The 13,381-nt window shown below is 47.9% G+C and overlaps 1 protein-coding gene across 1 annotated transcript in view; it reads right to left on the bottom strand.

Moving 5' to 3' along the window:
- Positions 1-13,381, bottom strand: part of POLR3B (RNA polymerase III subunit B) — a 147,217-nt gene that overhangs the window by 128,526 nt on the left and 5,310 nt on the right. The window contains exons 3-9 of the mRNA XM_020982425.2: positions 12,885-12,941; positions 12,731-12,795; positions 12,008-12,083; positions 6,083-6,183; positions 5,616-5,707; positions 3,722-3,839; positions 2,190-2,298 (exon numbers count right to left, since the gene is read on the bottom strand). Coding sequence (XP_020838084.1) covers positions 2,190-2,298; positions 3,722-3,839; positions 5,616-5,707; positions 6,083-6,183; positions 12,008-12,083; positions 12,731-12,795; positions 12,885-12,941 — 618 coding nt within the window. The remainder of the gene's footprint in view (positions 1-2,189; positions 2,299-3,721; positions 3,840-5,615; positions 5,708-6,082; positions 6,184-12,007; positions 12,084-12,730; positions 12,796-12,884; positions 12,942-13,381) is intronic.

Raw genomic sequence — 13,381 nt, 5'->3', positions numbered from 1 at the left:
GATGTGTGAGCGCGTGCTGCCCTCTCCTGGAGATCTGATTGCACCAGCGTTAGTTACAGAATTCAACAAACCAGAATTCCACCAGATCACAAAGAAAAAGCAGGCTACACTGGCTGTGAGGATACAAACTGAGAAGGCAGACGTAAAACTGCATTTGGTCTTGCCAGAATGGGGCAGCCTTTGGGGAAACAAAGTTTCTTGAACTCCTGCCAAGCAGCCAAACGTGGACATTTCCAAGAGCTCACCGACATGCTTACGCGGTGATAGGGCTCTACAAAGGACCTCTGCTCCTCACCACAAGGACACTCCCCAAGGTCTACACAATATTACTACATAGATGGTTAGTATTACTACACAAAGAGCCAAGACTGGAAGCTAACTCTAGGGTCAGCTTACAGCTTTCTAAAAACAGGCTCATGGAAACCAGACAGCTTCTCTTCCAGGAGAGAACTGCTCACGGTCATCTTAGTCCACTGAGCCATTTCCCCAATTTGTCCGATGAGGAAATTCTTTCCTGTGTGTAACATAATGCCCTCCTGATACATCTCAAGTACATTTCCTTGTTCTCTTCCAAGTGGACACAGGAAAAAGATAATCACAATATTCTTTTCTAAATAATGACACCTCAAAGTCTCTGAGCATTGAACTTTTAATGGAGGAAAAGAATTTTTAGTTCTAATTTTGTTCTGACCAATCAAAATGTCCATAGGTGTTTTCCCCAGGTAGCATCAAAGCAAGGATAATTAACCTCTGAGTCACAAATCCTTTTGGAAGTGTGGTAGAGTCTATGGACTTCTCAAAATGTTTTCCGATGCATAAAATAAAATACATAGGATTAACAAAGGAAACCAATCACATCAAAATACAGTTACCAAAATGTCAATAAAAAAATCCAAATCCACAGACCCCAAGTTAGGAAACCCTGACTGAGAGGCAAGAACAGAAAGTCAGACCCAAGGATGTCGCTAATCTTCAGCACGCAGACAGTGCTCTGAGCGAAGGACAGCCTCGCAGGGAGAGCAGATGCCACTTCTCCAGCCCCCAGGGCAGCTCCTCTCCCTGACGGCCGGCTCAGGGCCCATTCTTCCTCCGACCTCCTTTCTTCCCTCTCCAGAGGATCAGTGGCACACAACCCAGGCCATGCCCAACCCCCTCTTCTCTCACCATTCACAGTTCAGTTACTTCCACCTCTGGCATTCTCTTTTTCCCATCTAGGCAAATCCCTGTTAATCCTCTCCCTTTATTCCCTCTCTCTTCCTTTCTTTGTTCCATTTGTGAGCCAAAAAATAACCTTAATTGTGGCTGATAAAAGGGATAGCAGTGTTACTGATATGCTGTGCCAAGGGAAAGGCGAGCCACAAATCTCAAAATGAGATCAGAGATAAGAACCTCCAGAGCCCGCGACCCAGGATTCCAGCTCCTTCCTCAGCTTTCTTTCAGCTGTTCTCCCACCAGCACTCGTGCTCACAGAGCCCAACTCCACTTCTTTTCTCCTTTTCCCCTCCTTATTTAATTGCTCAAGTCCTCCAATCCTCCTCTGCTGCCCTCCTGGTACAGAGGTGGCCGTGGGGTTCAGAGGCAAGGCCACAAAGCCTGAACTCGGACAGGTACTTCCAAGGAGGCCAGTCAGTGGTCCAAGGACCAGGAGGGTGATGCTCAGCACCAGGGGATGAAGCCTTGGGTAAAAAGCCACTTGGGAAACAACATTTCCAAGGGTGGAAGGCTCAGGTTCTGTGGCACACTGGCCACATACAGGTCAAATCCCAGATCTTCTTTAACAGCCTTGTTTTCTTTTGTGCATTTTAAATTAGAAATGTGCAGTGCTCTTTTTTGGCTACATTACGAGCTCATGGATTCAAGCACATTCCAGTAGCTCATTTACAAAAACACTTGGGGAACAACCATTTTCTCACTGGGGACTGCCCCTGCCCATACCTCCCAGGAAGCCCCACCCAGCTGGCCAGAGTCCTCCTCTTTCAGACTTAGCTCCCATGCTTTCCCCACCAGCACACCAGGAGAGAGACTGGCTCTCCTCAGCTCTGGCTCCAAGGGCCCTGCTTGGCCTGGGGGGGCCAAGAGGCAGGCCATGAGAACCGCTGACCACACTGAGAAGGAAGCTTCATGCAGCAGGCACAGCCTGTGGGGAAGAACCACAGGGGAGGCTTCCAATGAGATAATCTCTATTCTACCTTAAAGATGATCACGATGGGAATGTCTTCCGACAAGGTATTGTGCCTCAGGTAAAATCGCCCCTGCTTCACAGCAATGTTGGTCCTGCTTTTCTTCTCATGGGTTGAACTGCAAGGAAACACAGGTTATTTAAAATGCGCTCACGCCTAGAAGAAATCATCCCTGTTTGTATATCTTGGGAAATGTTCATCTTAGAGAACGAGGGAACTTGGAGTAACTTCTAGGCATCACCTCCTCCATCTAGTAAATCTTAGCTTCTTACAATGATCCCACGTGCCCAGACATTCTCCAAGGTCTTTCTACATTAACCCCTTACTCTTTGCCAGGCTGGAGCAGCTCTGGGGGGGGGGGAAGGAACCACCTCTCCACCTCCTGCCTAACTTCCCTTCTAATCACACCCTTTATGCACCACTACTGACTGATGCACAACCTGCCTAGAAATGAAAGGGATGGGATGGGAACCACCAAAAATCTTCAAACAGTGCTGACTAAAACTAGAACTCACAGACTTAGGGCTACACAGGATCTGGGCGGTTCCCTAGTTCACTCCCCTTATTTTACAAAGCGGGAAGCCAAGGCCCAAAGTGAGAACGTTACTTGCCCAGAGTAAATAAAATGGCCAAGGTGAAAGTGAACTCATCTTCTGAATCCAAATCCAACAGCACTCTTTTGACAACATCTGCTGAATCACAAATGACTAATTACATACCAGGTTCTAAAATGCCGGCAAAGCAAACACCTCTGGTCTTTAGTCGAGACCAGGTCAAGGGGTCACGGTAAACCAGCTGTGAGGCAGGGAGATTCAAGTCCTCAATCTGCCAGTCATAAAGCCCCTCATCTAATCAATGCTTAGGTTTTCTAAAATCTCCAAGGTCCCTCAAAAAGGACGCTTTGCTACATTTTCCACATGCTCTGGTCCCTGAGTGCATCCCTAAGCCACCGAAGCTCTGTGAGTCAGCCATCTCACAGCCTGACTAAGGAGGAGGACGCTGTCAAGGAAGATCCCCTGCACGCTACGACACTCCTCACACACCACGGGCACAGAGTCCTCGCGCTACATCTCACGGGCCTTTCAAGGAATTTAACGTTAAACTGGGCTCCCTAATGAGGCGTTCCGAGGCAGAGCAAACCAAGACATCGCCACTATTCTCACTGTGTTTCTGCTGCTGTTGTTCCGGTGTTTTCCAACTGTACCTGACTCTCCATGACCCATGTGGGGTTTTCGTGGCACAGACACTGGAGCAGTTTGCCATTTCCCTCTCTAGCTCATTTTACATCAGAGGAAACTGAGGCAAGCACGGTGAAGTGACTTGACCAACAGGTAGAAAGTGTCTGAGGTCAGACATGAACTCGTGACGATGAGCCTTCCTGACTCTAGGCCTGCATTCCATCCACTGAGCAACCTAGCTGCCACTCTTTTCACTGCACAACATCCAGGAAATACGGCTCCATCAAAATCCAACACGGATAACGTGAAGGAAAGAGCACCCACGTCGCCTAGGAAACGGGGGACTCGCCCGACACTGCTCACCTGGTGACGGAGGCCCCCACGGTGCCTTTTCTGTCAGCCTCCACGATGATTCTGTTTTTCGACAGCTGCTCCTGGATGAGAATGACCTTCTCCACTCCTTTGACGATGAAGTAGCCGCCTGCTCCAAAAAGACAAGGTCAGCCCCTAGGTGCGTCCGCACCCTCCTCGGCCCGCCCGTCAGCTGTGCTGCGCGTCCGAGTCACCTCATCAACGCCGGTCACCGCGTCGGCAGCGATGCCACCGTTACCGAGGCTCGAGTGAGCTCTGCGAGCCCAGACGCCCCCTCGGGCTCACGCCCGCGTGTCGGGGCCCAGCCAGCTTCCTGAGCAGCAGGTCTGGGAGGAGGAGCAGCAACAGTGAGCAGTTCCTCAAGGGGCCAGCCCTCTTCAGGGCAGAACAAGGGGCGCTTCCTAAAGTTACACCTGCCTTCTACGTGGACAGTGTTATAGCTTCAGCCTAACGAAACCTACTCAACAGCATTTCCCACCAACATCTCTGGGGACGCTGCATCAATGCATCCAGATAAGAACAAGAGGAGAGCAATCACAGAAAGAAAATCAATCAGTGAGAAAGGCCTAATTGAATTAAGAGAAAGTCTAAAAATGCTGGGCCTGAGACATTAAAAAACAAATCAAAACACCACCCCCGCCCTTGAAAAAGACCGACTATTACTACTATGGCCATTTAGAGAATGGTGACACATTTCCTCATCTCAGCTGGAGTTTGAAATGGTTTCTAGCCCATCTATTTAACATTTTTCAATCTAGGCTAGAAAAAAACACTTTTTGTGGGATATGTTTAAGCATACCAAAAGATAAAGAAAAGAGACTGAGATTAAATATTTGGGACACTAAACTTGTACTCATGAAGGAAAAAAAGCCAACAGATCAAGTCGTTAGATTTTTGTGCTAAAAGAGTAAATAAATACTGGGCCAGTCTTCAAAATGCCTGGTGGATGTGTTTAACATCATTCAGTGAATGATATATGGAGGTAAGATGGTGCATGGTCAACTGGAAAGCTTCAGGCTGGAAGTTCTTTCAGAAAATATGCTCCACTTTTTTTAAAGCTGGAGAATATCTCACACCCCTGCAATCGGGCAAAGATGACAAAAGGTGAGAACGGTCCACACTGGAAGGGGTGAGAAGAGCGGCTTGCTAATGCGTCGCTGGTGGAGCTGCAGACCAGCACAACCACTCTGGAAAGCAATCTGGAATCATGCAAATAAAGCAACCAAAACGCCCACGCCCTGTGACCCAGAGCCTCCACTGGACACATGCACCAAGGAGGTCCCCGATACCAAACTATTCACAGCAGCACTTGCTGAGATAGTCAAGAGCTGGAAACAAGGCAGATGCCCATCACCTGGGGAATGGCCAAGCAAACAGAGGCCCAGCAGCGTCACGTAATCTTACTGGGCTACAGGAAATGATAAGCGTCAGGAACACAGAAAGATCTCCACAAACTAGTGCAGAATGAAGCAGGCAGAGCCAAGAAAACAGCAGACCCGACGGTTACAACAAGGTAAATGGGAAGAGCAGCCCCTCCGCACATGCGCACGCACACGCGCACCCCCCCAAAATCAACAGTGAATGATGCAAAATTATAACACACGAGCATGCTCCAAAGCAGAGGAATGAGAAGCCACTCACATCCCACCCCTTGGCAGAGGCAGCAGTCAACAATTGCTGCACACATTTTCAGGCTTCTCTGATACATTCATTAGTTTTGTTAATTTTTTTCATCTTCCTTTTCTTATCTTTTCTGTCTTTAAAAAATAATATTTGTTATGTGGAGTGGCGATGTAATAAACCAAAAAATATACATAACAATGCATTTTAAAAGAAAGGAAAAAACTGGAATAGCAATGAGGGGGAAGCAGGAAACGAACCATACCTGGATCCAAGGGGCACTCGTTGAGTCTGGCGAACTCAGCTGGAGTTTTCCCTGTAAGGACACAGTTCGAACTCCGGAGCATAATCGGCATTCTGTTTTCAGAAAAGAAAAGAGTAACACGCTACCTATGGATTGTTTGCAAAATACAGTAATTCCCCAAGACAAATATCTGTACGAGGAAGGAGAGCAAATAAAAAATTCAGCTTCTTAAACGCTAAATCATTATTTAAAATTACAAGATGTGCATCATCCAACGAGAACATGGTGGCAAAGCCTGACGAAAGACCGGGATCATAAAAAGAGGCCTGAAATGTTAATGCCAAGGACAGGTCAGAAGAAAGGATCTTTGTTAACTTTACACCAGTCATTTCAGATTCACAACTGTCGTAAACAAAATGCGCGTGCGCGCACGCACACACACACACACACACACACACACACACACACACACACGCTCGCTTTCTCACCTGCCAATGGGTAAAGCATTCCGAATAATCCTCTGGCTGCCCCGGGTATACTCGATATCCACTGTAATGGGAGCTGAGTACGTCATGTCTCGCAAACGGCACTGTAACAGAGAGGCAGAGACCTGCATTACAGACTCTCTCAGTGAAGGGAAGGCCCGATCACAGTGTCTTGTCTCTGGCACCTCTCTATTGCAAGAGGGGAACTCACATTCCATCTGCATCAATCCCGCACTAACCCAGGGACCTGCTGCCTCGTTCTCTCCCTGATTCTGCAGTTAGACCAAGGACGGTGAACACCGTCCCCACTGCACATCTGGGCCCTGGCTGCCCGATGAAGTTTTTCCTTGGAAGCCTCCTTAGTGTTGGTGGGCACCACTAAACCCATCAAAGATGGCTTTTGCACCAATTACCCTATGGGTCTTCCTACCCTAGTATGTTCTTTGCAAACTGAAGTCATGGAAAAAGACTCATTTAGCAGTGCTGGAAAAAACCAGGCCTCATGAGAGGCTAAATAATCAACAACTGAATCATGGGATAAAGGAGAGAGAAAGGAGTCATCCTGCTGAATACACAGGCCTTGAGGACCAGCCTAGGGGTCTACAATCACATCACACAGACTAACAGAAGTTCCAAATATGACAATCAAGAAACAAGCCTGTCCGTTTCATAAAGCTGAGCATCCCACATCCTTGCAACAGATGCAGACTCAGCTTTCTCCAAACACTCCAACCCACATGGATCTATCTTTGAACCCTGAGTGAAATCAGTCCATGCCAAGAAAGTGGGCTGTAAAGCACTCTGTTTCACGTGTTTTCACTGCTTCCATAACTAAATTATTAGAGAGGGAATAAGGAGCGTGTTCTATGTTTCTTTGGCTGCATTCAAACATCTCAGCAAAGTACTCGGACACAGCAGAGAGCTGATAAACAGTCGGTGACAGCTCTGAGAACAGGTTTTTAAAGGATGTCACTTTTTAAATCTTTACTTTCAATGTGCTCCTACTTAGCTGCTCATGCTACTTGGTTCAATAAACGTTACAATCTAATGCCCTTTGGCTATTTAATAGGATTTTCAACAACTCCTTCCCCTGCTGTGTAGTTTAACTTTTTTTGACACAAACCAGAAATAAGGTCAGTAAATCATTTTCATTCTGATGCACCTCGCAGCTAGAACCACTAGGTGGAGTACTTTCAGGGGAAGACCGTGATCTGTCTCCAGCCAACAACCATTTTCAAACTTGTGACTTACTTAGCTTGCGCCCAGGCATTAAGGGGGACACAAAACCAGTTTAATCCACCATCACTAGCCACAAGAAACTGAAGAGAGACAAGACAGGCAGCAGGGCTCTGTGACTTCTCAAGGGTCCCTTTTAGCGCTAATAATGAGACACGTGAGAACTGGAAAAACCAGCAGGAAAAAAAATCAGTGGGAGATCCTGTACAATGTTAATTCCCTGAAGCCTTTCCACAGGAAACATTTCAGTTCCAATGCAAGACAGTCTGCCCTCAAGAGCCAGAATGTGAGGCAGAGACCAGTGCCATAGGAATGCGTGGCATGGCCACATCCACATGAGCCAGGCCGAGATGAGAAGGGTGTGGAGAGACGGTGGCGTGCTGGAGCCCGTGCATGGGAGACCAGCATAATGGAGACAGCCCAGGGCTGAGGCTGGCGGCCCACGCCAGAGAGACTCTCGAGCTCAGAGCCGCAACACACCAGGCTCAATCAGGCGTCTGCGCCAAGCTCAGCATTAACGCAGTGAGTCCAGAAAGGGCACAGGTCGCCCAGGCTGGAAAGCAAGACAAAGCTACTGTGTCCATCAGCGGTGGGACGGGGCCCCCTGAGTAGTCCCTGCATTCCTAGGCTGGGCACAATGGGGAGGTCCAATGTTAAAAACGGAAAGATTAGAAAAATCACTGGACTTAGAAGTCAGACCCTCAAGCTGTGGAACAAACACTTGCTAGTCACGTGACCTTGGACGAGTAATTTCACCCGTCAAACAGGACAAACTTACTCTATCCACACTTTAAGGGTTTATGAGGAAAGTATTGTTACCTGTAATTCTATACAAATGTGAGCTATAATTATAAGCAGACAAGAATGACAGCGTGAGAAGCAAAAGCTTGGAATTAAAAATTCCAATGTCATATGCTTAGGGAGAAGTGCAAAGGGCAGTGTGGCTAGAGCTAGAGTTATGGTAAAGAATACCAGGAGACGGGCATGGAGCAGATCACAGAGGGCCGGCAGTGAGAAGCTGAGGAATCAAGGCCTCATCCTGGTGGCCACCCAGGGCCCCAGAGGGTTTTCTACCAGGGAGGGGACGCTCAATTCCACTCCACAAACATTTAGTGTGAGGCACTGCGCTTGTACAAAGAGAAAAAAGAGCCTTGGCCCTTGAGAAGCTTAAATTCTGCCGCGAATGAAACGTGAACACAGATTAAACAGACGACAGCTTCACGTGGCTCTCCCATTACTTTAGCCTTATACACAAATGCACAGCTTTGTCTCAGGGCACCCAGCAACATTCGCTTGGCCTGCTTCCTGCTAGCTCTGGCACTTCTGAGGCAGGACCAACGCTGCATCTCACTGCATGCTCCAGATTCAATTCCTTACGAGAAAGGAGTCACAAGATCACAGATTTCATACTGGGAGGGTCTTAGAGGTCACCTCACCCAGGCTCCTGAGGACCAGACAGTCAGGGGACCTGCCCAAAGTCAGGCATATAGTAAAGTGAGAAGTAAGGAGTTGAATGTAGGGCCTCTGACTCCATGTCCAAAATAACTAATGTTTTAGGAATGTTAGTCATGCGTTTGGTGTACATGGTGGTGTTTATCACCATGCAGACGGTGATATACAAGATGGACTAGGGAGGCAGGGAGATCTCTGAGGAAGCTCAGAGTAATCCAGGTGGAAAAGGAGGAGTTCAACAGCAGAAACGGACAAGAGGTAAGAAGGAGAGATGCCGCCTGACAATGTAAACTCCTGGAGGCAGGACCAGCTTTACTTTCTATTCCTACCTCCCAGACCCTAACCCAGAGCTCCGCACTTAGCCCATGCTTAATTACTGAATTTGCTGAACTGGCTGGGTAACTTGCTGGAAACAGAGGAAGAGTCAAAGACGGACACGGGATGTGGAGAGAAAGGTAATGGCAAGGATAGACACAAGGGAGCTGAGGAAGGAGAGCTGGTGATCACAGAGGGGAGAAAAGGGCTGACTGTGAATCGTCTGAGTCTGAGGTGACAGGAGCCCAGTAAGGGATGTACCAGACGTGGTGGGGATGTGGGACCAAAGCCTGATGAAGACCAGGGCCATAAAAAGAGGCCTGAAATGAGGAAGCAATATCGATTCATCATAGGACAGGGCAGAGATCAAAGAAAAGGCCAGAGGCAGAACCCTCAAGAATGGGGGTCATCCCACAGTTAGGAAATGGGATTAGGAAATAAAGCAGAAAAAAAGACACTTGAGAGGAGAAAGAGGAATACACCAATCAAGGGAGAAAGCAAGAGAGGACAGAGTTTTGGAGGCAGATCATGTGTGAAATGCCAGAGAGTCACAGAATGGAATGAAGACTGGCAAAGAGACGAGTGCATGCGGAAGTGGGGAGGTCACTGCTGACGAGGGAACAGTCTCAGTAAGAAGTTCCACTTCTGTGCTTTACGGCTTACACACATACACACACATACATACATACATACATACATACATACATACATACATACATACACACACTCACACACACACTCTCTCTCTCTCTTTCTATCTCCCCCAGGAACTAGGAAGTGCTGATATCCTTATCCTCATCTTACAGATGGGGAACCTGCCCAAAGCAGAGCCATCTCAGCCCAGATCTGCTCCATCCTTTGCCACCCGCTGACCCCTGTTCACTGCTCTCTCCCGCAGTCCCAGGATATCCCTACAATGGCTACTCGACATTTTTCACCTTCCATAATCTCCTGCCCCTCTGCCTTCCTCCAGCGTTGACAAGTCTCGACCCCTCCCACGGGAGTTCCCTTGGCCTCCTGGGCCCTCTCACGTGTCTCAGCTAAGCTCCTCTTCTTGTCCTTTCACAGTCGTCCACCCGGCCCTCCCATTCCAGAGCTATGTCCGTCGGCCCCAAAACTAGCACTGAGAGCTCTGCTGTCCTTACTGCCCACTCCAATCATCACCCTCTTTTTCCTCCTTCCTTTCCCTGCCAAGATGCCCAAAAAGGAGCACTCTAGCCACTGTCGGCTTTCCCACCCCCCGGCCCTTCCCTGACCTCTGCCATCTCGCACCTTCCCCGAGACGGCAACCTGAAGCAGGGACAGCAGAGAAGGTGGAAGGAGAAGACCAGAGACCAAAGCTTCCCTCAAAGCCGACTAACACCGGAGGCCGGGCAAGTCACCCGGGACGCTGGGCTTCAGCGTAGGAGCACAAGAGCCAACCCAAGGCTAAGAAGCGGCAGGCAGGCGGTCAAGGAGAGGAGGCCGAGGGAGGTGAGGGCAGCGGTGAAGGAGCCAGGGATGGGGTCCAAAGGTGTCAGAGGGGACGCCATCTCCAGGTCTCAGGTTTCCATAAGATATCATCACATCACCAGATGCACCAAATAACCCAACGCCATCTGAAGCTCTGAGGGGGCTGAGGGAATAAACCAAGGACGGCAACGAAGCAGCCAGGTCTCCTCCCAAAGCTCTGCACAGACGCAAATATCAAAGGCAGGGCAGAACAGTGGGAGCGGCCTGACTCTAAGCCAGAGGGTCTGGATTCTAGACCTGGTTCCAACACTGACTAGCTGTGGGACCACAAGACAAGTCACTCAGCCTTTCCGAGACTCAGACTCGGTATCTTCATCTGTAAAAGGAAGAAAACAATAACTGCACTGCGCACTTATTAAGGTTTTTGTGCCAAGGGGTAAATGTGAGGTAAACTACTTAACCTTTGCAAAGGAAAGCATCAGGTAATAGTGTGAGGCACACAAGCACATGGTGAAAAGCCTCCCAAACCATGAACCCAAGGAAAGGAAAGACCAGTGTGGCCTGAAGCAGTCAGAAAAGGCTTTCCTGGAGGCGGACCCATGCTGGGCCCTCCAAGTGGGGTAGAGGAAGCCGTGTGCAGGAGGGAAAGAGCACCAGCCTGACTCAGGAGACCTGGGTTCAGATCTCACCTCAGACACTTACTAGGCTTATCTTGGGCTAATCAGTCAGTTTCTCTGCACTTCCATTTTCCCATCTGTACAATGATATTTGCACAGTACTCTGCAAACCTAAAACTACTATATGAATTATCATCATTGCCATTTTGATATGGAAAATGATACACAGAGAAAAACACAACTCTTGAGATGTGGAAACAAAGAAGCTGATTTTGTTACTACCTTGTGACACTTCCCCCATTTGCCTCAGTTTCCTCATCTGTAAAATGAGCTGGAAAAGGCAATGTAAAACCCCTCCAGTATCTTTACCAAGAAAACCCCAAATGGGGTCATGAAGAATAGGACATGACTGAACACCACCACCTGGTGATAGCTAATACACATATTTTTCAAATGAGAGGCAGTGTGGTACCAAACACAGAGCTGGTCTCCAGGTCAGGCAGACCCAGAGGGCAGGTCCTGCCTCGAACACATCCTGATTCTGGGACCCTGAGCAAGTCCCTCGGCTCAGCCTCAGACAACTCTAAGTTACTGCTCAAGTCTAGTTTTGCACTGGCAGAAGTTCCTCACTGGGAGCTCCCTACACCTAAGGAATCACAGGTCTAATCCCTTCCTCCTCCAAAAAACCCTTTAAATAAAGAACTTTTATTAGTTCCACCTACGATGTATTTGTTTCTGTCTTTCATCCTCTTTCACGTATTTGAATGTGTTGACAGCTAAGTCCATCCTCCAAAAATTGGGAGAAATATCTGTAACTAAAAGAAAAGCAGCCCCCAAAATCAGGTTCCCCAATTACCTCATGGGGAGACACGGGTCTTGTCACATTAAAGCTTTCTTCAACATCAGGGAGGCCCACGTAGATGTTAAGATATCTGAAAAACAAATAAATCCAGTATCAATTCTCTCTTTTTGGTATACCTGAAAAACTAACAGTCACCCAAAATACCAGAACCACGTGCTGGTTGTTCAAGTCTGAAATCTCAAGGGACAGCTTCGATCTGAGGTTCTCTTATTTACACAAATGTACTGATCCATCCCCTCCATAAATACTTATTAACTCCTGTTCAGTGTAATGCACTATTCTGGGGGAGAAGAGGAGGGAAGAATTAACAGAAAAAGACATATGTTCAAATAACTTTGCAGTCTATCACACTTTACCTACAGGGTACATTACCAAGGGCTCCCTCTGGAACAAATGGACAACTTTCTATAAAAATATGGCAAGTAGAAGTGATGCCTAGAAATGATCTACTCAAGAGAACAAATCCACATTACGGACTCTCAGACACTCTACTGGGCACTGGACTAACTCCGGTTAGTCTCAAAGACCAAGCCAATGCAGGAAGCAAATCGCATTTCTCCTCTTTCAATACCGAGTCCAGCTTAAGAACTTTAAAATCAGTCATCTACCAAGCCGACTAAAAGGCTAAAAGAAGATGTGGCTGTTGTGTTTTTAGGGGTTGGTAGAACTGCATTTCTTAAAAGAACAGACTGTACAAAACAGCAAACCTTTCCTTACTTTAAGTACCACATGGGGTCAGCATCACTGGTGACCTTTTCGTTGGCTTTCATGATCTTCTTTATCTACAGACAAGATGGAAAGATGAAAAGAAGCCTGAGTCTTGCCCGTAACTCTCATCTCCCGTGCCTGGCCCCAGATTTGGCACGCTCACCTCTACGTTGATGAAATAGTTGAAGGAGTCGATATGCTGCTTCACGAGGCCTTTCACCTACAGGGATCAGAAAGAAGCCCCAAGATCAGCGCCAAAAGAACAAAATCTGCCACTGAGCTCGGCCATCACAAGACATCGGACTTGCCTCAAGACAAAGCTTTTGGAAAAGCTCCACGTTTTGCTTAGTAAAAACATGTCATCCTGGCTCAAATCTGTGTTTTATACCATCAGAAATCACCCAAGGAGAACGATGAAATACCCACAGAAGAGGACCTCATGCTGGTCCATGCCTGGGCCGAGGCCAAGGATTGCTGACCCTGCATTCATTAAGTTGTTCATTCTCTACTTGACTGACTTCCACCTCACTTGGGAAAGGGTGGCTCCCGCAGCCCACCGTGGCCTGATGGGTGAGAGAGCTTGGGCTTTATGAAGGCTTGGACAAGTACCAGGTGAGGAAGCTTTCCTGCCCCTCAAAGCAGCAGCAGAATGTAAGCTCC

This window comes from Phascolarctos cinereus, unplaced genomic scaffold (genome assembly GCF_003287225.1).
Source record: "Phascolarctos cinereus isolate Bilbo 61053 unplaced genomic scaffold, phaCin_HiC Scaffold_1;HRSCAF=81, whole genome shotgun sequence".
In the NCBI taxonomy this organism is placed as follows: domain Eukaryota; kingdom Metazoa; phylum Chordata; class Mammalia; order Diprotodontia; family Phascolarctidae; genus Phascolarctos; species Phascolarctos cinereus.
This window is presented reverse-complemented; position numbering and strand designations above follow the sequence as displayed.